The 24,797-nt window shown below is 38.6% G+C and overlaps 1 protein-coding gene across 5 annotated transcripts; it reads right to left on the bottom strand.

The window, feature by feature from the left end:
- Window positions 1-2,831: 2,831 nt before the first annotated feature.
- On the bottom strand, window positions 2,832-24,123 carry LOC131221502 (histone-lysine N-methyltransferase ATXR2-like). Of its 5 annotated transcripts, XM_058216778.1 has the most exons (16): window positions 24,038-24,123; window positions 23,272-23,471; window positions 23,009-23,084; window positions 20,954-21,039; window positions 20,078-20,445; window positions 18,112-18,224; window positions 17,918-17,949; window positions 14,998-15,146; window positions 13,292-13,379; window positions 5,967-6,015; window positions 5,803-5,857; window positions 5,175-5,244; window positions 4,993-5,062; window positions 4,164-4,240; window positions 3,789-3,845; window positions 2,832-3,146 (listed from the first exon to the last, which is right to left on the bottom strand). In XM_058216778.1, exons 2-16 carry the CDS (start codon window positions 23,356-23,358, stop codon window positions 3,039-3,041), a joined length of 1,485 nt encoding a protein of 494 aa, XP_058072761.1. In that variant the 5' UTR covers window positions 23,359-23,471; window positions 24,038-24,123; the 3' UTR covers window positions 2,832-3,038. The 5 variants fall into 5 exon arrangements, with proteins under 5 accessions (XP_058072761.1, XP_058072760.1, XP_058072762.1 ...); XM_058216777.1 differs by lacking the exon at window positions 13,292-13,379 and having other exon boundaries at window positions 5,803-6,015; XM_058216779.1 differs by lacking the exons at window positions 5,803-5,857; window positions 13,292-13,379 and having other exon boundaries at window positions 5,896-6,015.
- Window positions 24,124-24,797: the final 674 nt, after the last annotated feature.

Here is a 24,797-nt window from a genome sequence, read left to right as displayed (position 1 = left end):
AACTTTCATTTATTTATTTTTGTTTTAGAAACTAGGTTGCTTTTTTAGAAACTTTCCTAATTTGTTTTTGAAACTTTCCCTTTTCATTTTTTGAAACTAGGTTGTTTCTTTTTTTTAAAGAAAAAAAAAAAATCTTATATTTTGACAACTATATTATTGAATTTTGGTTTACACCTACACTAAACATGGAACAAGTGCTAGAGTCACTAAACAAGTTGCCCGAGATCGAGTCTTGGGGTAAGTGCTTGGAACAAGACATATATCGATGCCTTGACCAAATAGAGGCCATCCTCAGGACAAACCCCACCATTAGGGAAGATGGCCGATCTCAAGCAGGTGGCCAGGAGGATAGACCAATGAATGGAGGTGGCCAAGAAATCAGTCATGGGCGTGCACCCGTACCCCCACCCCATGAGGGACATCAAGACCATTATTTTGAGATTTGTAGCCTCGTGGCTAGAAAGAATGCACCGAGGAGGCTAGTGTAGAGTTAACTACCGAGGCCATTCCGGTAGTGCATGAGTTTCATGATGTCTTTCCTGATGTACCAGATGAGTCTCCCCTAAGGAGGGATATAGAGCACACCGGAATATGGGACCGTAATACCTACAGTAGGAGTTTACGTTTAATAGTTACGTTGATAGGTCCACGAGGTCTCGATCCTTATGAAGTCATTCTGGTTATAAACCTAAGAAACCTATTGATATTGTCCCTATGTCTTTGTCCCATAGGCCATCAGAGCCAGAGTCCCTTTTGCATCACATTCATTCATGGTATCAAGAAATCAGGCAGAAGATCATTACTAGTAATGAACATTACAAATTTTCTACAGACCAGCATAAACGTTTCAAAGAATTCAATATTGGGGACTGTGATGGTCCACATCAGGCTCGAACGGTATCCTCCGGGGGCCGTTTGCAAGTTACACGTGCATAGTGCTGGACCCTTCGAAATTATAAAACGAAACGTTCTCAATGCGTATGAGGTAGATCTTCCACCTTCCATGGGAATTAGTTTCACATTCAATGTGTAAGATCTAGTTACTTTTCAGGGGACCACTGATACTTTGTCCGGCCCTTCGCCCACCCATCCTGATTCCCCAGATTTATCCCTTGATCCATGACCTCCTCCCGACCCATTTTCCTAGCCTCTACCTCCCATACCTACTCTTCTCGACCCATTTTTCTAGCTTCTACATCTCATACCTACCCTTCCCGACCCATTTTCCCAGCCTCTACGTCTCATACCTACTCGTCTCGACCCATTTTTCTAGCCTTTACCTCCCATACCTATTCTTCCTGACGTTTCTTCCCAGCCTTTTCCTCTTATACCTAACCTTCACACACCCAGAGAGGAAATATAGGATATCCTGAACCATGAGATAGTTTTAACGTCAGACAACGGGTTTCAAAAGTACCTGGTTAAATGGAAGTCACGCCTAACTTCAGACAGCACGTGGATCACTGAGGAGGAGCTTCAGAGACTTGATCCTTATATTCTGGAGCGGTTTAGGAGTTTTATTTCGCCAGTGGTGAAATCTTCGCAGCCGGGGAGAATTGATGAGGACATCACGCACCCCCTATGCTCGTATGCCAGAAGGAGGGCCCCACCGTCAATCTAGATCGATGACGACGTCCAAGGATGGCCTCTTAGCTAGAAGACGGATTTTTTATTCAAATGAGTGGGCCCGTTAGTCAAGAAAAGCCCATCATGAGATCTCATGATCATAGCCCACTAGTCAGATTGATTTCATATTTTAGGTTTTACTTATTAATGTTATTTAGAACATCATGAACGCTTTATATTTATTTGATTAGTTTTTATTTTGGTTTACTTCATCACCAAGTAATAGGTTGGGCACATGGCGCGAGTTTTGGGGTATAGAATTTTCTTATAAATGGGCACCCCTTGTAGCTTTTTTCGTTCATTGAAGATTAATAAAAAAAATTTACGTTTTCCTACTCTCTGAGTTGTGAAGCCTAATTGGGTGTGAGGCCCTCCCTTCATTGAAGGATTAACTACCATGGTACAAAGCCACATCTATTCCGATTCACCTCATCCATTGTCATCTCTACTACCCATCTTCTACCATCCCTTCTTCTCACCTTACCCCATCATCTACACTTCAAATCAATTATCTATTACAGCAATTCTCCTCCCCACATCAGAATTTCAGAATCTAGCCCTTCAAGAGGGCTGAAACTTCGGCGGATCACCACACACAAACTATATATCGGATCGAGTTGAGATTTGGAGGTTTTGGAGTCCATACCTGGTCGACCAGGGCCAAGGTGGCCTTTTTCTGAATAGTGAGCCCCACACACGTGCAGCCGTGATCACACGTACGTGCATCTGGGCCATTGTTGTTGTCCACGCATATGGTACTTCTCTGGTTCGTCTCTCCCCTCTCTTTCACTCCGCTTTAACCCAAAATCCCTAAACCTAACCCTAAATAACTCAAATCTCTAATTTTATGCTCCTTTTCTTACTTTAGGGTTCCCCGAATTGGAATTTCTGAATCCCTTGGATTAGGGACTAATTACTATGCATGTGTGGATGATTATTTATTATCTTTGAGTATCATTTAGTTCATAATTTTTATTGATGCAGCCCTATCATTTGTAGGCCTGGACTCGCATAGATTCCCCTTAATTGAATGTTTGGACTTTCATGTGGGATATAGAATTTATGTAATTGTTTATGAACTAACGTGATCTTAAGCCTGAAATCTTGCACATCATATCTGAATTTCATGTCCTACATCACAATGTAGATCTAAGGTTGTGATTCGCGATTCAAGAAAAAAAAAAATGCAAGGCAGGCCCCTACATATGCCGTCGCAGCAATGGCGCCCAATAAAGTCCAAATGACAAGCGGCAGTCACCTTATAAGATGGAAATTGCAAATAGGGCATCCACCATCTATGGTGGAACCTATCAATTACATCATTTTGATTGAGAAAACACGAGCCCACATGTACCAAGACCCAAAATGTGCTGTCCTAAGACTCCAAAATCTCTTGATGGGAGGCAGAAGATCTAGGCTTCTTCAAGGCACTTAGGGCACCTACATCTGAAACCATAATCCGCAAGTAAAGCTTGTCTCTCTTTGTACGGAAGGTCCTCATCAATGTACGAAATGGTAATCTGCAAGCATGTGAGAATCAAATATTGTGTTTGCTCATGTTTTTATCCCCAACAACTAAGATTGTCCAAAGACATGAAAGATCATTCCTCAAGGAACTACAAGGTCCTGAAGCACTAGTGTGCATAGTAACTAGATGCATCTAATTTGTACAAGTAGGACTCATGCCAATGATCCAGACCATTGACATGATGTTCCCCACCATGGAGAATGCCCCAAAAGTTTTCCAGGTCAAATGCATATATCCATCCCACCATTTTTTTATAACAAAAAGGTGGGAGCACACCACATGTAGCTTTGTTGATATGATAACAAGATGTACAAACATTTGGGCGGGCTCCACAAAAAAAAATTAAAAAATTTAAAAAAATTTAAAAAAAAAGCTTCTAATCCATAATTCTCCCCGTCCATTTGTTCGTTGGCCACTGATCCAAGAGTTATTTATTGTTGGATAATGGGATCAACATGTGGGTTCCAACAGCACAAAAGTCAGGAACAAAATGGAGCACCAGGATATTGTTCATGTCCTATTGCATCAAGAGCATATAATTCCTCTTGGTCATCCAGGAGCCAGGAAGAGGGTTTTTTGTAATTATAAATGAAAGCTTGAATCAGAACCAGATGCCATGGCTGAAAGTGAATACCTCTTCTCCTTTCAAGATGGGCCGCAGAGCTATTATTGTTGCTTCGCCATCTCTATCCTGAGAGTGAGAATCAGCCATTCTATATGATTAAGGTGAAAAAGTAAAAGACTCATCAATAGCCATGACAAGAGCTACCAATTGTGGTATTATAAGAGTGAATCTACTGAACGAGTTAAAGGGAGTGCTATTTTTATCCATTCACCGTCTTTCTACTTTTTTAAGTACAATACTGCAAAGTTGTACTACACTACTAATGAAAGTAGAAAGAGGGTGCCTCTATCAAACAGGGTAAGTGTACATATCAATTCCCTTAACAGCCTAATGTGGTGGATGTTTGGCTCCCTGTCAAAAATAACACCAAAATTCAATGATTACCTCATCCCTTTTGAATGCTTTGGCATTTGGATAGCAAGAATGATTCATACAACTTTGTATAGGAAAGAATGCGGTGCCTGAAACATAATAGGGGAAACAAACACTTGAGAAGGATATAAAATCTTTAGGCAAAAGGATATAATAAACTGAAAAGTTGAAGATCTGAAATAACCAGCAATTAGCTTATTTTGCAAAGAGTAACGATAGGAACTATGAACACTAAGCAAAATATTGGAAATGAGAGGATGTCAAGGTGTCTAAGATTTTCCAAAAGTCCATTTGGAAAGCAAAATTTCGATCATAATTGCAAAAAGCATGAAATGAAGAGGCAACATGTTTGGGTGACCATGCAGGGAAAGGTCTGTATCGTAACATTAGCTAGTATAAACAGTTATGAAGCAGGGAACATGAGTCTGGAGTGTGATCCATAATTCAAATACTGTTTGGATATATGTTTTGACAATATTTATAATAAAATAAAATAAAAATAAAAAAATGTTTTGATGTTAGACAAATTCATATTAAGCACAACTCCAAAAGTACAGTAGATAAACTTTCTAATCCAATCCATATTTGCCTTTTTCGGTGCTCATTTTGTTGGTTCATTTCAATTCACAAGCCAAATAGGAAATTACCCATTTTTTAAATAAATCAACTGGTAACTTTGTGAATTGGATCATATAGAAGCAAACAAAGTAACCTACTTTTATTCACACAACCAATTCCAAGACAGAGAACCCCAACTTCTCATTAAGAACCCTAATAAAATTTCAAATATGCCAACAAGGATGGAATTTACTCATAGAAGGATTGAAATTCTAAGCCATACCTTGACAACAAACTGAATAATCATCGCCAAGAGCATCTAGAAAGGGCTGTGTAACTTTTTCAGCTTCTTCCTACAAGATATGATGTTATAATCCTAAGAAAAGGGCAGAAACAACACTGGCATATCTTCAATGAGCAGTCTTATGGAAGTCACAGAACAAGTGGTGGGAGAATTGCACTAACCTTATCAGGATATGGGAGATCATCAATGTATATAAAATAATCCTCCACAGGTGATGCTACAACCAAATCACTACACAAATAACAAAGATGTTGTCAAGGATTTTTGTACGTGAGGACAACCAATAGAGTTGGTTCGGAATGGAGTATCCCAACCTTTTTCTGATTTTCCATCCGAAAGGATTTGAATCAGAAAAAGTCGGATGTTTGGTCTCTCCAAGACGTCCAGCACCAAAGTGGAAATTCATTGAAAGGCCATCTTTCTTCAATCCATTCTCTTCCTTCTCCCACTCGTAATGAAACAATTAGGGCTGCTGTATTTGATTCAATTAACGCCAACACATGAAACCAACCATTAATATATTTTACAAGATAAAGGATAGCACTCATTTACATGAGAGACCATTCAGAACTGGTTTCTCAGCAATCAGGAGACATGCAGCCCCAAGCCGATAATTTAGGATGCTTTCCAGAGCACAGCAAACCAGTTGAGAATGGTTTCCCACCAAAACACACCCCCAGATGTACCTTTTAATGCACGCTATTATTAAAAAGAAGACTACGACATGAATATAAATGAAAACAGAAAAGGAAACATGATAATAATTCTTGCAGAAATGCCATAACTTACAGATTGTTTAGCTCAAACATGCCAATAATATGCCCATAGATTTCAAGTGAAAATACTTTAGCAGAGTCAAGGAGTCTGATAGATGAAACCCACCTGATGAATAAGATATTCACTTTTGCACACAATAAACAGAGAGCCGCTAACTTGTAAACATAAAAGGATACATGGCGCATACTCCTTGTCAAAGATGGCTTCCTTGAGAAGCTGCAGCGACTGCAAAATTAAATTGAATCCTTAGAACAAAAGATTTAAAAAATAATAAAAAATAATAATAATAATAAAATCATCTACGTAACTCCAACTATAACTTCGATGAGAACTATAAGCCTACTTAAAGAGAGTAGAAGCCTACTTAAGAGAGTAGGATTCCTAGTCCAACTCTCGTCATGTATCCAAATGCACCACATGCATGTGAGATCCAGATTAATCCTCAGCTGGGCCCTGTTGTCTATGTATTGTGGCCCAAAATCAGGCTGTCTGGTCGTTATATGGAACAATCATACAAGAACAAGTACAGTTTAAAACATGATGCAGAGGTATTGGGATCAACCGTTGTCACACAATGTATCATAGAGCAGACCAAGATAATGGCCACAAAGTACTGGGCTTTTGCAGCTTCACTTGAGGGTCATCCTATTCAACCTGGGAGCAATTTTTTTGCAGTATCAATAAATCGACCAATATTATCAGTATCGTATGTATCTGATATGATAAAGAAGAGGAATTATAAAATTCACAGTGTTGCACGATATTTAGCCATTTATCGTCAAAAATTCTTTATAATGTTCCCTTGAATCATTGGTCTATGTGATACATATTGACAATACTCAGACAACACTGGTACCTCCTGAAAATTCCACAAAAAAAAAAAAAAAATACAATCAAAACCCCATTTTCAGGAGAAGTAATACTCATCCATTTTTGCAATTGTTATCATACTAGGCCTCCCTACAAATTTCAGTGTGCCCTACAACATCAAAAATCCATCATCCTGTCTATTCCACACACCCAAACAGACCGATGTCCTTCCACCTTACTCTGGCATCCAATCTAAGCCTTCAAAAACCCAATGCAAGGCTCTAAATTAGATATCAAACGATCTTACCATTTGATTTCCATCAAGCTTGATAAAAACATATCTATAATGAAATCAAACAATCCAACGGTTAAAATTCATCTAAAAACATCTGAAAAACATATGACGGTGTTGGCCGGCTATTTTAAGCTTGATGGAGCATCCAAGAGGTAGGTCTAGCTACTAAACTTAATCCTAGGCAACAAGTGGATTCTTTTTTAAAGTACATCAAGCCTCACCTGAATCTTAACATGAGAACCCAATATCGCATGTGCCAGCCCGTATGTAATATCAAAGGTGTATCAAAAACCTACATTAAGACCCCTGAAGTCCTTTGTAATCTCAAGTATGAGGACAAGTCCAGGTTAGTGCACGATTAAGTTGCTCCAGTCCAAACATGATGGGTTCTCTTGGTAAGGAGACGTCACACGATCCATCCAATGTAGATATTCAATCGAGTCTAGAACTAGATCTCAATAAACAAATGACCTGTACTATTGTCTGTGAAGGACGACAACAACCAAATGTAGATGGTGAAGATAAATCCATCCCGTTTTGTCATTGGCTAATATCACGTAGGATGACCATAAAACTGACCAGGGGTTGCCTTCCCCCACTGAGATGGTTGTGGAGAATTATGGGTACTCAAGTGTATTGAACATCAACCTCCACTAGCCAATCTGGGCTGTTGTGTCCCTGCATTCTTTACCCAAAGGTAAAGGAATTTCAGGAGAAATCCTTACAGCCCATTAATCTGTCCCAGTTTCCAATCAAAATTAACAATAAAGCGCATAATAAAGTAGATCACTAGTGAACCTGTTCCATTCACCAAAAGAGGTCACTAATGACCAAATTCCAAACATCAAAACGATTGAATGAGTCAAATTGGCTTGAAAGGGCACACATAACTCCAACAATGGATGCATGGATATATCATGTATGTGGGGACAGAGATAATGACTATGAACCGCCTTGTAACTCCATGTGGGTTTGAGGCAAAGGTATTGTTTTCATTCTCTTTGATTTCTGGATGTATTGCTCATGTTTTATCACTTGCAGTGTATGGTTTGAACAATATGATCTCATTTTGAATATATCATATAACTGCATTGTTTTTTTTCTTCCAACAGCACCTGTCTAGGGCCTTATAAAAAGGAAACGTATTATGTATATTTATTGTCTGCAATATTTTGATACCTAAATGTGTAAAAATGTATCGTTTGACATCTCTTGAGATGTCATTGAAAAAATCCTCCTTTTCCCAATGTTCCCTCAGTCAACGATACATGTAACAATACCGATACTCTGAATAGACCCTTTGATCTTCATTGAGTCTTTGCATATCACCCAATTTTGGAAGATTTCATATTTCCATTCTTGAGTCCTCATTGAGACCAATATTCTCAACCGTATCAGGTAGTGTTGGGAATTCGACAACCCAGCCTATGTTACTTGGCATCATATGGCACAATTCACCAAAAGGAAAACAATTACAATTCAGTTGAGTCGGATCAACGAGTTGGGAGATGAATGCAAGTTCATACAAAGTTTAGGCAGTTGCACATACGTATGCCAAGTTTTTAACAATCAGCTTGAGTCGCTCTTGGATCCCCAATTTCAGAGGTTTCAGATTACCCATGCTCAAGCTCCTCGCTAGCTTGGAATCCTCACCCCATAGCCAATTGCGTCGTGAATTCGGTGCTACTGGGGCTTGCTTAAGTTGGTAACAGAGTAGGGTTCATTCTTCGGGAGGGAGACAATTGCAATTGTCGGATCAACAAGTTGGAGATCAATGCAATTTTCTACAACCATTGGTAATTGTAGATACACACACCAATTGTTCGATGATTGCTTGATTCATGCAAATTTCTACGAAGGTTCGGTGAATTGTAGTTGTGTACATCAATTTCAACCAATAACAGTAACGGTGGTAGTAACAGCCATTGTCGTTACCGTTACGATACAAACCGTAACAGCTGTTATGGCATTTTTTATTTTTTATTTTTTATTTTGATTTTTTTTTTAAAAAAAAAAAAAAACAACATGTTTCTAGACCGTTATGGGTCCGTTACAATTACGGGGCCATTACAGGCAATTTTTTCTGTAATGGCCACTACGGCTGTTTCGGCCCCGTAACGCGTAATTTTTATGGTTGTTACCTTTACGTAACAGTTTTTGTATACCTTGATTTCAATAAAATTGTTGGATCCACATCTAGGCTCTAAGGAGTTAGTTGCAACTACAATATACACATGTTCGACAGATCACTCGAACATCGACAAAGTTCTTTAGGAGGGGCGGTTTAGCTTCAAAGACTACGTGTTCAACAAATTGAATGATCCAGGTAACCTCTCCCTACAGTCTTCCTTTCTATTTCCATTTCCTTCCACAACAAGCCGCCATACAATCCGAATCCCAGCCATAAAACCCATCACAGACATTACCTGTCCATCACCAAAAATCACCTCAACCACATCCAACCGACCAAACATCCAATCAGCCCAACAGATTTCCCAAATTTGTTCATACATCCTTCATGGCTCTACATGACCAAGGTCGTGGGCAACATACCGAAGACACGAAAGACGGAAATTGGAGGCCTCCAATAACAAATCAAACAATTGACTCAACACAGTGAACTTAAAACACTATAAGCCAAGTAGATAACACAAATCTAATAGCTCGCAACCCACGTGTAGTCCATTGATCTACACACGTAATCAGGTGGAAGACTCCAACCACTTGATCGTCACCAAATTCCCTATGGTTTTTGAGCATCTCTTCTATGAAGTTATGCCTCATGCACATGTGAGATAGTTGGATTTGGACAAAGCTCCAATCTTCAATGAGGTGCCTAACGAGTACCCAGACTCCATTGGAGATTTGACCTACGACAAGGAACCAGACAAGTATCAAGACCGAGATCCATTCTTTGACAAATAGCCAGAAGAAGTGTGTGTAAACTTCAGTAACTATTGGCAGTTGGATCTAGCAGCTCCCACTATTGCCTACTCAGATGAATATATGGTGATTGTGATGGTCCAGGCCAACAAGATGCTAGCATTGGTCTACATTCATCAAATCTATGACAATGGAAATGATTTTCATGGCCCCTTTGTAGATGAGTTGCAGGAAGACATTATGAAGCAATTTCAATTACCTCCTAGGGTACCCATGAGCCACGATGTATTCAAGTTAGGCAGATAGCATTCACAGACATAAAGCTTACCCCAGGACAAGTTCTTCACAACAGGAGGAGACTGATGCAACACATATCCTTCACCACACCATGCGTCACCAGGCAAACCATGATCATGGTCCATGAAGTGTCAGGTTTTCACAGCTTCGCTTGAGGGTCATCGTATTCGACTCATAAAGACAGCAAAGGACCTTGCTTGCAAGCCCCACAGGCACTGCGACATTTAGATCACCAGAAATCTTGAAGAAAACACCATTCAAGTGGGACCATGAACAATAGGTTCCAGGATCAAGCCCAAATGGAAGAAAATCATTGCTCAATTAACACAATGAAAACAGGTGGAAATTGTTTTTTGCCAGCCTGAGATGTTTTGGAAACCATTACCAGTTGGCAAGAATCCTCATTTCTACCAAACGGTGTTCTGGAAACCATTACCAGTTGGCAGAAATCCATTTCCCACCAATCAGAAAGTCTTCTGTTTCGAGACAAGCTTGCATGTTTTGCTTCTCTACTTCAGGAATAAGTGTGTAGTTAACAACTGTTGCTATGTTTTGATCGTTTTACAGTTGAAAACAGATGCTAAGGGATTGATCAATGGTCTAGATTGCCAGTTGCTAGGGCTTAGTATATATACATCTAATGTAATATAATGGGGAGACTTTTTGCTAATGAAATGAAATTTATTTCTCTTGTGAGAAAGAGGAGAAAAGATGAAGGATGCATTTCCCTTCTCCTGTTCTAAAGATCGGATCCAATCTTCAATTGAGTCAATCATGGATCGCCCAATTTGGAGGATTCCGTGTCCCATTGCTTGAGTTGCTCACTAGGACTGGAATTCTTAACTGCATCCAGCTGTTTCATGGATTTACCACATTCAGGCCTGCATTAAAAGCGTTGATTGACATCTAACAATTGATGCATAAATGTCACTCACCGGTCTAGATCAGACTAATTTTCAGGCCACAAGACATGCATCAGTGCCTACTTGATAAACATTCTGGATATTGCACACATAAATGGGGAGGGCAGGACTCAAAATTGAGTAGCCATAGTATACAATGATGGTGACGGTACAGGTTAATACCTTAGAATGAATCACATGCTCATATGATGATGATAAGGCAATACCAGCTCTGACGTTTACGATAATCAACATTAACAAGTGTTACAACAATCTAAAATATGGTTTTTTTTTTTTTTTTCTATCTATCCATCTAATTAATATATAGAACCCTAATGAGTGCGAAGCAAATAATGAACATTTTAATTTATTTACTCATATAAACTCAATCATAACTTGATTATCATTCTCCTTTTCTTGATTGGAACCTGAACTCACCATTCATAACATGGGACATAAAAGTAAAAGGTGAAAAATACAAAAGGGGCCTAGAGTGCAAAGAGTCTTCTATCTGACATTTCTAGGAGGACCTCATTCTAGTACTATCTCCTTGTTCCATCATCTTCTAGTGAAATAAGACGGTCGAGTTCTCTTAGACATTGTGGCACCATGTGTAGGTCCTGTAAGCCATGAGTTACTATAGAGTGTCTAGTTAATCTAAGTATGGTTATCTTAGGTTTCCTCCAATACTGTATCTGATAGTGTAAACAACTCTGTGAGAGTTGCAACTTGGGGCACCCACCAATTTTATTTTAATGATAACAACAATTCTTTTCTTTTTTATGGATAACAAATTCTATTCAAATAATATGAGATTACACCACTGGCAACAAATTCCCTGTACAAAGCAATGTGCAATAGAGCCCTGTCATTGCTATTTCTACATTTCATCTTGTAGGTTTTGTTGTAGGGGTTTCTACTTTAGTTGCTGCTAAGAGTGCTGGTTTGTGTCACATTACTTTGTCGAAGTTCAGTAGGGTTGCTCAGGTAAAAATATTTTAAAGAAAAAAGATTTATGGAACTTCAATGCAATCTGCATAAAAATAAAACTTAGTTTGAATAAAAACAGTAGAAGTGATACATTTATACTCAAGGAGAACTATTTGCGCATCAAGCTTCAGTCATAACTTCGGAGAGGGAGGATGGTTGATGCAGGACAATTAACCGCTTGCTCTAAAAGTTTGAACTTTGTCCTGCATCAAATTAGTATCAAAGCAGAACGTCTCATGTTCAAGACTCCTCACCGGGGGTGATTAATGCAGGAGTATTTTCATACCGGGCTCGAGTGGAGTGGCCTGTGGGATGCGAGGACACACTCAGGGTGGGTAGCCCATGTGGAGCGGGTGGCTCGTGTGAGGCGGAACCCATGTGATTTGGGGCCCACCAGGGGGCAGAACCAATGTGATTTGGGCCCACGAGGAGGGTTCGGCTGAGGACCTAACCCATGGATGTAGGGCCTAGGCTATAAGATAAAGGGATTAACTCGCCATGCTCTATCAGTTTGAGCTTTTATAACAAGTGGTTAATTGTCCCGCATCAATGGTGTACCTCTACTCATGCCCTCACACCCTCAACAGAATGGGCTGGCAGAGAGTAAGAATGGACATATCATTTAAATTACCAAATTTCTCCTTATGGCTTCATGGATGCTCAAGTCATTCTATCAGAGCAGCAGTTCTTGCAGGAGAATCAAAGCGCTTCCATGGTTTGAACAATAACATTCCATCTTTTGGTTAACAAGTAGGCATCATTAGCTGTGTTCATGTGTACATGCACAATAATGGATCCCAAACATGAGAGAGACAAACCTAAAACACATCAAAATTAATAAAATATTTTAATGATAAAGAAACAAAAATATTAATGTATATTTATTAGTGCTCATCTACCCTGTGATTTAGGTATAAAACACATCGTACACACAAGATCTGTACCAGTCCAAAAAACCATGCCCAAGAAACATAGATGTCCGTTTTTTTTTTCTCTTGAGCCTATGCCTAAGATACTTTGCTGGTATCAACTCAAATCATAAATAAATAAAATAATTCTAAAAATAATAACAATAAACTGAACCAACTGATGCTCAATCATGCGAAGAACTAAAAAGATCAGATTATAAAATATTTATTTCTGTATATTGTGTACACAGTTTTCCATTGAAACTAATGGGCTCTCCAAGTGATTATGAGAAAGATACTAGTGCAATTTTCAACTTAAAGGTCCTGAAGAATCAATACTGTTAGGAGGGATGCAACACTAGAAATCTATCCAAAAATGATGGTCCATGCACAACACCAGTTGCTGGAGAGCGTACCGTGAATGCAAGTTCCTTTATTTGCTGTCTAAATGATGTTTCATCATGACAATCAACATCATCTGGCAAAGCAATGCAGTCCCACCACCTACAGGCATATTATAAATACATGTCTTAATTTGTTTTAACAATAATCTTCTACTCCCACAACAAAGCAACATGAAAATGCAATGAAAAAGGAAAGAAATGAATTAAGAGTAACATCCATAATAACTGATAACTTAATGATATGCATCAATGGAACCATAACACCTTAAAATTATTGAATACGTAAATACAAGGGAAATTATGCTGTTTCATATAATTGAATACAACATGCGAAGGTATAAGCATAAAAATGGCGCAGAAGAACACGTGTTGATGCCAATGTACGAACAAGTTATGGGACTGAGCAGGGCCTAGGCATGAACCATAGCGAGCTGCCATGCTTGACCCCAAAGAGCAGACAAGGCACCTGTGTGCAGCTCCTTGTAAAAATGAGGTGCCGCATGGGGCCATGTTGGTCATTTTACAACCAAAAAAGGATAGGAATTTTTTAGAAAATATCTTTTGCAAGGAAAATTCACTCTCAAAATTTTGTCTTGATTATGGTATTCATTTTAAGTAAGCTTCTCGACACTGACGGACACTCAGATATTATACATGGAGGGACGCTAGATTGCTTTAGCCTTGTGTGTCCAAATGAATGGTTTAATTATTTAATATATGGATGTTTAATTGTTTACTTTTAATGGTTTGTATATCTCTGGTTTTTGTTTTTTTTTTTTTTTACATGATTTAGGAAAATAAAAAAAAATAAAAAAAATTGAATGTATCATGAAAAGAAGAGAGTATATTATCGTTTGTCAGAGGAGAATGAAGCTGATCAGGTAAAGTCCCAACATGGTCCATCTAACGCACAGTTGGTGGATGTCCCTATAAAAGGCCTATCAAGGGAACGAAAGCTGTCTTAAGCAAGCTTTCGGTGCACCAAAACTGCATCTAATCTTGAAGGGAAATGTTCAAGAAATGACGTGACTTAATATTTTTTCACTTCTCATCATTTCTTCACATGAAGAGGTTAGATAAGGGTGCATTCATCATCTGTATTTTACTAGTGGAAAAGCCTGAAAGTTCAGTTTACATGTGTAAAATGTATATCAGATTATATAAGCCCGCACACAGCAGACAGTCGTTCATGTATGTGGAGCATTGGAGCCATGCATCAGGTGGGGCCCCCTTGTAGATGACCAGGCCCAAAAATCAGGCTAGTCCATTCATCAGGTGGGGCACACGTGCAGTGGATGAGGATCATTAGAAAATTTTGTTAAGCTGAACATTGTTTTCCCACGTGTGACCCACCTGATGACTGGACTGTCCTGATATCCAGAACAACACATATACCCACCTATATACAACTTGTATGTCCCACAAAAAGGCTAGGTTTGCATGCATGTCTGCGTCCAGAGATAAATGCTGGCCTTAGGGAATCTCATGCATATGCATGTATCAACAAAGAGTCCAGTTTTTTTTTTTTTTTTTTTTTTCCAATGGTAACAAAAAGTTCATCAATAGCACTTTAATAAGATTCTTAGCTCAACAACATCTCATATTTACATGACATATCCATGCACAAATATCTCTATGTTGTTTACATTATAAGGCAAATGCTTTGACTTAATTGATAAGCTACATCTATTGTAAGAAGACAGAGAAACACGACACACCTTCTCTTGAATCCCATTGAGATTGGTTTCCAAGCCTCCAAAAGCAGACGAAATCTGGAATCATCCACTCCATTTACCGTAGTAGGCTGTTTTTGGTCTTGATGATGTGATTTCAACTTCTTGTACCTCAAAATCATGAATGAGATAACCTACAAAATGGAAATGAAGAAATATGATTGGGAAAGAGGCATCATTTAACTTCCACCTGTCTATATACATATCATAAAATTTTCTCCATTTGTGATATGCTAGTTTGACCCTTATCCTTTTTCAATTTACATAATTTTGCTAGAAAAGTATGGGACATCTTCTTGTATCAGAGTGAGCATAAAAACATTGAGAAAAGCAAAAAATAATAATATAATAATAAAATATTTATTAAAAGAAGAAGAAGAAGAAGAAGAAGAAGAAGAGGAAGAGGAAAATAAAAAACTGAACACAACATGTTCACAAAATATTGCTCATGAATAGGGTATAGAGATGTTTACCAACCTTCTTTTTTTTCCTTTGCTAACCTTTTAGTTAGGAAGTTCAGCAGATGATTGGGCATAAGCCTTGTGATGTAGAACACTCAAAAAATACAACTTTGTATAGAATACAAAGGTTCTTTCACTTATTTATTTGTGATACGATAGAAGTAATTAATCCAACCCATCATTGTCACAAGCAGAAGCCTATGTACCCAAGGGCACTTTAATCAGGGCTTCAAATTGGGCCAGGCTCAACCTGATCCCAACTGGCCCAACCTGATTCTAACTTGGGTTGGTTTGGTTTAGGTTCGGGCCAGATTCTTGTAAACTGATTCTCACCCAGATCAGGTTCAGGTTGAGTCCCAACTTGTAACCCAACCTGGACATGCAGCCCTCAACCCAACCCGACTCCAATCTATAAGAGTTTTAAACCATTCGTGGCATGGTTTAAGTTCCCATTTTGGCATGCAACTCGTTTCAAACCAAAACCGAGTCAAATTGGACTTGATCAGTTTGTCCTAGCAGGTCATGACAAAACCAACTCAGCTCTCCCTCAAGGCTCGGTTACTTGCTATATTTAAAACATGATCCCTAGTGCGGATCTTCATATCAATGGTTTGGATCAAGTTTCATTACTCAAACAGAAGAATTGGGGTTAAGCCAAGTTCAAGTCATACAATATGAAAATGGGTCGGGTTAGTGTTCAAAATATCGGTATCGCATTACGTATCGCATCCTTGGGATACAAATACGCATCGGTTATCGCACGGAATATATCATTTGTATTAGATAATTTATCACACTTTTTGCAAAACATGGGGAAACATTGGTAAAATGGTTAAATTTTTCAATGAAACTTCAGGGATTGTTAAAAAAGACCTTAATACACACTTTTAAATCATACCATCTAAAAAAAGGAGTACACATAATAGGTTTTCTTCGTATAGGGTCCTAAGTTGTGTTGTCTAACTGAACTAATGCAACTATATTCAAATTGAATGCATAACATTTAGAATGTATGTGATGATCATTTAATCAAACACTCCTAAATATTTCAAAATCAGTCTCAATTGACAGCTGGTTGAAGGAAAAAGTAAATAATAATAATAATTTTTAATTAAAAAATGATTTTTATTTACCAAAAATTGACTAGGACTTAACAAATCAGTAGATCGGGCCTCACACATGCTCCGATTTCATGTTTGGAGTGCAACATTGTAAGCAATTTGGGGAGAAATTGGGAATTTATTGAATTTTTCTCAAATCGGATCACCTACACTCAAAATTTCGAAATTAGAGTAAATGTGATGATCATTTCATCGAATACTCGTAAATACTTAAAAATTAGTCACAATTGACAACTAGTTGAAAGAAAATTAAAGAGTTAACCTAATGAGTGTCGGGAAAGAAAGGAGTTTAAAGAGGATACATTGACATGATTGAGGATCTGTATAACGGAGCGGTAACAAATGTGAGGACCACTAGTAGATAGACAAGTGACTTTCCAATTACTGTACGCTTGCACCAAGGTCGGCATTGAGCAACCAAACAAGTTAGTGAAGCATTTCCAAGAAGAGATCCCATGCATTATGTTGTTTGCAAGTGGCATAGTTTGATTAACAAGATGAGGGAGGGTGTAAGCACAAAGCTAGATTTATGGAGAGACGCTTAAGAATCTGAATGATTTAAAATTAGTTGGTATATGGAATGCAATTTTAGTAACAATAGGAATGGAAGCAATGAATAGTTAAGATTGCCAACCAAAAAGTTTCCCAAAAGGACCACTTTCAACATTTGGGGTCAACAATTCATGAGAGTAGGGAGATTGAGAAGGATGCTCATAGAAGCTAGGTGGAAGAAATGGAGATGTGCCTTGGGAGTTTTATGTGATCATCATGTAACACTCAAACTGAAAGGGATATTTCATAAGATAGCTATAAGACCAGCCATACATTATGGGGCAAAATGTTGGGCAGTTAAGGAACGACATGTTCATAGGATGAGAGTAGTTGACATGAGGATGTTGAGATGGATGAGTGGCAAGATGAGGAAAGATAGTATTAGAAATGAACGCATTCAAGGGAACTTAAAAGTAGCACCAATAGGTAATAAGATGAGGGAAAGTAGATTTACTTGATTTGGTCATGTGCAATAGAGATCATGAACAGCACTAGTTCGAAGGAGTGAGCAGGTACAAGTTGAAGTCTCTCAAAAGAGGGCAAGGAGAAGGCCCAAAAGGACATGGGTGGAGGTAATAACAAAATACTTGATGACCTATGGTCTAACTAAAGTTATGGCCCTTGATAGAGTGACTGATGGAATAGGATTAATGTAGCTGACCCAGATTAGTTGGGATAAGGCTAGATGGTGATGATAAGTGCTAGTGCATGAGGTTCTTGAGCAAAACTTAAAATCTCAAACAAATGAAAATAGATAAATATCATGAGTACCTTGGCAGCAAGGAGGAAAATATCATTCGTTCCTGGAAAGAAAGAAAATGATATAAAGATAATTAGAAGGGATAAAAAGTATTAGGACACAATTGTGGCTTCAAAAATGAGAAAAAGAAAATTATTAAAATGGTTCCCAATGAGAACTGTATGATTCTAATCGAGCAGAATGTGCACTGGAGTTGACATCTTACTGTTAGCATGTTCTATAAATTTAACAAGTGCTTCCTGACGTGAGGATCTTGAGCTCTCTCCAGTACATAGTAAGGAATGAAACAATTCCCAATCAGCCTCCGCACATAATTTGCTACAAAAGGTTGGCAATTCAACATTACTCACAAGCATGTCAAATTACGTACCTAGAATTAAATGAAAGAAAAATAGGCATCAATCACTAAACCAAATTAAAGAATGTAGCCAAGCTCAGACAAATTACATTTGGGAAACAATGTCATGGGGTGTATCCTCCATGTAGAAATTATTGGGTCCTGATGTGTCACACCATGAATGACTGCCAATACACCTATTTTGTACAAGCAGGCTAATGATCAATGATCAAGAGTGCTGATCTGATGAGGCCCACAGTCTTGGGGGATATCTAAAAGAACTTCTAGATAAGAGGATCCTAAGCCATCCAAATGTTCAGCCTTGTTTTACTGACCATTGTTGTCCATTTCCATTAATTTTCTACCAAGGATACCCAAATAGCAAATTGTCACTCCTCTTGAATCCTGCCCTACTCTCACTTAGTACTTTCTGGAACCAAGCTTTTATCTTCGCCAACTCCCTGCCGCCACCATCATCACATCCCTTTCATTTGTCAATTTTGATCCAGATATTCAGCTATTTATTAGTTACAAAATTTATTAAATGAATCTTAACCAATCAAAATTGAAGGGAAAATTTTATAGGATTGCCATAAGATCAGTCATGCTTTATGGGAGAGAATGTTGAGCAATCAAGGAACAACATGTTCATAAGATGAGCGTAGCTGAAATGAGAATGATGAGATGAATGAGTTGCAAGAAGAGGATGGATAAAATTAGATGAACACAGAATAGAGAATTTAGGAGTACAACTAATAGGTAAATAATATGAGAAGTTGACTTAGATGGTTTTGCCATTTGCAACAGAGACCAAGAACTGCACTGGTGTGGAGTGAGTTGGTTCAAGTTGAAGGCTCTAAAAGTGCAAAGAGAAGCCTAAAAGGATATCGGTAGGTAGTCAAATGGGCCCAACCACCTGGTCCAAATGTTAGGCTGGTCCAGTCATCATGCAGGCCACTGTTGGCAATTTATTTGATGCTCACGTTGGTGTGACCTGCATGATTAATGGACCACCTCCATCTTTAGCCTAGGTTATCAACACAATGTGGTCCACTTGATGCATGGGTACAATGTCACACACAAGTGCCATTTTGAAATGATTTGCCGCTTTTTGAAGTGTGCAGGTGCATGTGAGCTTTAGTAGAACTCTAGAACAGAAACATGTTGTGTTACCAACATCTATCTTTCATTTACTAAGGTATGAAATAACATCAGTATACATAGAAACTTACTGACAGTAAAGCAACAGAAATTACATTTAACCATAACAAATTCTCATACAAATCCAGAAAGCTACAATCTCTTTGTGGAAGCCAATTATCAAAAACAACACTCAAATTTTATGGTGAATACAATTAAAATATAAACCCTTGGTCAGAAGTTTCTTGTGGCCTTGACTTCTAGGCTTTCGCTATTGCTTAAACCTGTAATTATAGTTAACATGGCTCCATTTCTCGATAACTAGAATCAGTCTTTATAGGATTACATGGATTGAATACAAAAGACATGTGATATGTTGGCAAGAAAGACAGTTGCATGTGAAAGTTCACAATCACATGCATCCCATGAATGGAAACTTCACCTGGAAGCAATGCATGACATGCATCAACTGAACCCAAGCGCAATTAAAGGAGCAAAATTTATGTCCAGTGAGCAGCCCATTGTAGAACTTTTGCCAAGAATCATAAGAATTCTTGCTTTGGATAAGATTGGCAAAACGGAATAGTAATGCCAACCCCAAATAGTTGGGAGTTGGGACAAGGCTATAATGATGGGTTGAACACAATAATGAAAATTTGCACATGAGGTGCCCATATTTATTAGCTTTGTTCACCTGCAGTAATGTTCTTCTTCACACCCTTGAGGACATGGAATGACCGAAGGCAATGTAAACTGCTTAGAGTGAGGCAAAGCCAAGCTACCATTTACTAGCGCCTCCAAGACCTCTTTTGGTACAAGATTGTTGTTCTTCATATTACTTGAAGAACATGACTGAAGACTGTCATGGTTCACTGTGGGAGTATTATCTTCTTCATCTGATAATTCAACTAAACAAGCCTCTTCTAAAGAATGTGAAGATGTCTCATGATCATGTTCTGTATTTGCTGGTAATCCCAGAGATTGCAAATAGAGTTTCCTACCAATCTGAAATTCTATTGAACCAATATAACAAAAAAAGTAGCTACATACAAGGCAGTCAACCTGCAAAACATGAGAAATTAGTGAGCGATATGTATATATGAGAGGCCAATGTAAACCACTGCATGACCTCCACACTTGTTGGATGGCGGTTACTCACCCACCATACACGTGGGACATGGCATATATGTATTTCAATGCCAACCACCAAAATAGTCAGCCCCACTGTGGGTGCAGCAAAGCCCAAAAATCACACCGAGTGACTGATCTTAACCACACATCCAACTAATTTGGACATTTGACCATTTTCCTCTTAGGCGTGTGTTGGCTGCAAATTGGATGGCTACATACATCCAATAAGTGCAATTTCAGGACACAATACATCCTCATCAGAACCGAGTGACCATGTATGCCACATGTACAGTGGATGAGGCACCACCATCAAGAAATCACAGAGAAACCATATAGAAGTCTAGCCCAAGAATATGAAGAAACTGCAAATTCCAAAGAAAGAATGGAAAAATGAAAGATTAGATAGAGATAAAAGCAAAAACATGGTTATTGGCACAACCTTATTCGAACTGTGTTGAGCACCAACAAGCATTTGGTCCCTAAAAACCAACTCCCCCTCTTTGAATTCCAAGCTTGCATAGACAGCTGCAGTTGCCAATCCAAATTGAAGATATCACAATTCATGAGAAGTACAATAAAAGTGAATAGACAGTGCAAATAGATTTTGCTAAGGGAGTGTTTGGGTTGAGGGTATACTACAGAAAGCAAATAATTTTCCTTTGATTTGACATTTCCTTTTTTTTTCTCTCTTTTTCATTTTTCCTTTGGAAAGGCTTTCATTTGACATTTTTCTCTGTTTGATAAACATAAAAGGAGAAGGAAATCAATTTCCTTTGCTAAGCAAGGGAGTAAAACCTTTTTTTCAAAATATCAATTGATGGGAAAGAGGTTTCTATATGATGTGACGCTTTTAGTACAAAATTGGAAGGAAAAATGTTTCCCTTTGAAAATTGAAATTCAAACCGTTTCTGTAGTAAACATGAACAGGTGAAAAGGTTTTCCTTCCCCCAACGTCAATCTCACTTTACCATCCGCTTATGTCACACTTGTACTTTCCCTTGCCTTCCCCAGTTTACCGTCAATCCAAACACACCCTAATAGATCACAAAATGTAAAAGATAATCCTCAACATTGAAAAGGCAAAGTATGATCTACAAATTGTTTCTAGCATCATTCATAATGCCTTTTCTAACTTTTCCAGTTTTTCCTGTTTTCTCACACATTAGTAATTGAGCACAAAACTTTTTAGACCCAGTCTGCAAAAAGCCATAATCTTCAGCAAAGCATTGGAATGCAGCTGCAATACACTATAACAGAACTGTACTCTATAGTATATACTGTACCGAAGTGGGTTGGATGTCATAAAAATTATTGGGTGTACACAAAAAAAAAAATATGGGGGTACTATCATCGAACAGATTCTAGGCGATACACTAAGATCATATGCATATGCATCATTTCTTGCATTTGCATTTTCAAGCATGAGAATATTATCCACGTACGGAAATGTTATGAATTAGTTTATAGTCTGGCAAAGCATGACCATCCATAAGCATGCACATAGCTATTGTACACTTAGCATATACATGTATGTTGTAATTCAGTCCAAATCGCACCCAGCTATAGATAGGACATGCCTCAAAATGGACACATGGACACACACTGCTGAACTAGACCCCTGGCTATTTTACATTTTAACCGTACACTTGATGGCCGCTGACTGGATATTTCAGATCATACGTTCAGTGTGATCTTTGGCTTATGAGACCCATCTACAGTTTGGTGCCACTTTCAGCATCCTGAGCTGAGGAATCATATGATACACAGCCTATGTGTTTGCTCAATATACACAGATTTTCAGTTCTGAAAACTGGGACCCACAGTTCAGCAGTCCAGACAATTGGTATATTGCCTCGCACTGCTAGTGGACTACTCCCCAAAAATTTCCCAGATCGGTATATCCCAGCAACCAATCTTGGAACTTTTGATCAGCTGAATGTGGACCATTGTTGCATTTCTCTTCTTAACTATCCATTTGTGGACCACAAATCGAATGGTTAGGATTGTCTCGTTGAGGAGAGTTTTATGGCTTGGATTATAAAACCACTAGTCTTACTTTTCAGAACCAAAAACACGCAGATAACATGCAAACAATTCCTCTTTCACAATATGTTCAGGACCATCCCTGAGATATACGGCATGAAACATTATATCATGGAGCCAACCTACAAATGGCTCGGTTTACATGATGGTGGGCTGCACCTGTACCATTTCTGGGCCAATTAAAACAAACGATGTTCCTCTCGATCAAGCATTATATAATCACTCTCCACAACATATTATTATGTGGAGTAAACATCGTCAGGCATGCCAAATTTACAGCAAAAGGAAGTGAATATCTACACTGAATATTACTGCTAAACATGCCATCATTTCTATTCTTGGTTATAAATAAATAAATAAAAGTATAAAATCTTTACCATAGTATAACCGAAAACAGGAAAGATAGGCATATTAAGTAGACAGTGGATAAAAGAGTAGACAGAGAAGATACCCTTTCCATGTTCTTCACTCTGCTTAATTTCGAGACCATGACATCGCCTTTCTGTAATAAGCTGGTCATAGTAGTCCTGTATCAAAAATAAGGGTGAGAATATCAACTTATGTCACAGGCAACCAAATTGATATTTACACCCACCTTTTTATATACTTGCACCCCATTTTTTAGGCACATTGAAAAGGGGTATGTGTATAAAAACAGAGGGAGCATTTGGAAAATAAAAATACAAGAGAAAGGTGTCGTTGGAGATGGAATGCCTGAGAAGATTGAGGAGAGGGAGTTGCGAGCAGGGCTGCAATTATATCTGAGTACTCCTTGTCCAAGGGGCAGATTATACTCGCCATCCGTTTTCAGAGAGAGAGAGAGAGAGAGAGGAGGAAGGAGGGAAGGTTTTGAAAATCCTTTGAGAGAGCCGGGGAGAATGGAAGAGGAAGCCTGCCACACGAACGCTCCAGCTCTACAAGAGATGATTAATGTGGTAGGTACATGGATAAAGAGAAGAGATCATCATTTGCTTCTCAAGTGTAGAGCTTGAATCGACAAAGGAGGATAAAATCTCTGAAAACAAGAAATGAACTTTGATATTATTGAATTAAGTAATGTTTACATCCTACACAATTGCATTATATAAGCAAAATAAAAAACTAGAACTTTGATTTGAAATAGACACTTTCCCGAAATAGTATAAATTAACAAAATTAGTAATAAGTTGTCTAATCGTTTCAAAACTCATAAAAAATCTGCAGATGAGTTAAACTCAAAGAGGTTGTTTGGCAGTGACGATTCGGAGGTATTTGGGGGTATTTAGAAGTTGTTGAGGTTTTTGGGGGCATTTGGAGGTTGGATTTGGGGTATTTGGGTTCCCCAAATCAGTGATTTTGAAAAATGCAATCCCCATCTTGGACTGTTGCCACTCTCGTTTATAAAGGAGATATTCGCGGCGGTTAGACAGAGAGATGTAGAGAGAGAGAAAGTTAGCAACCGGTGCATGGGAAGAGGGATAGAGAGAGAGCGGGAGCTGACCTGATTAGGAGCGTCGCACTTTTTGGCCGGAGAAGATGGTGGTGTCGGGTAACAACAGACGAAGCAGAAGAGGAGTGTGTTTTGGGGGCGCGGATTGCCAGCGACCATAACAGGAGGAAGTTCCTGCGGTCGGAACCTGGGTGGAGCCCACAGTGATGTTCGTGTCAAATCCAACCCGTTCATCTGTTTTGCCAGCTCGTCTCAGGATACTCATTCAAAAATGATGAAAATATAAAACTAAAGTGGGCCACACGAGGGAAAAAACCGATTATTGAACTCAACATGGGACCACGTTTTGGGCGGGCGCGGATTTGGTGCTACTGCTGCCAATCCAGGACGGGGCCGGCTTCCGTGGATCCCCGGATCCACCAAGGTGGGTGGGACCCCTGACTGTGGGGCCCACCATAATGCATGTGACTACGTCCATCTTTATTGAAAGCTCATTTTATAGCACGATCCCAAAAATAAAGTAGATCCAAATTTAAGATGGACCATTGTAGAGGAAATAGTGGTAATTGAACATTAAAAACTTTTAGTGGGCCACGAGAGCTTTGGATGAAGATGATATTTGTGTAGTTTCTTCATCTAGCTGTTTGTGACCTTATCAACCGGTTGGATGGCAAATAAATATTCCGGTGGAATCAATGAAGTTTTTAATAATGGGGTTCAATCTTGATTGTTTCATGTGGTGTAGTTTAATTTTTTGGGATGTGTCATAAAATGAGCTGTCAAAATAGTTGGATGGTGTGGATCTAAGGCA

This window comes from Magnolia sinica, chromosome 12 (assembly GCF_029962835.1).
Source record: "Magnolia sinica isolate HGM2019 chromosome 12, MsV1, whole genome shotgun sequence".
Classification (NCBI taxonomy): Eukaryota; Viridiplantae; Streptophyta; class Magnoliopsida; order Magnoliales; family Magnoliaceae; genus Magnolia; species Magnolia sinica.
The sequence above is the reverse complement of the archived record's forward strand: the minus strand, read 5'-3'. Positions and strand labels throughout refer to the sequence as shown.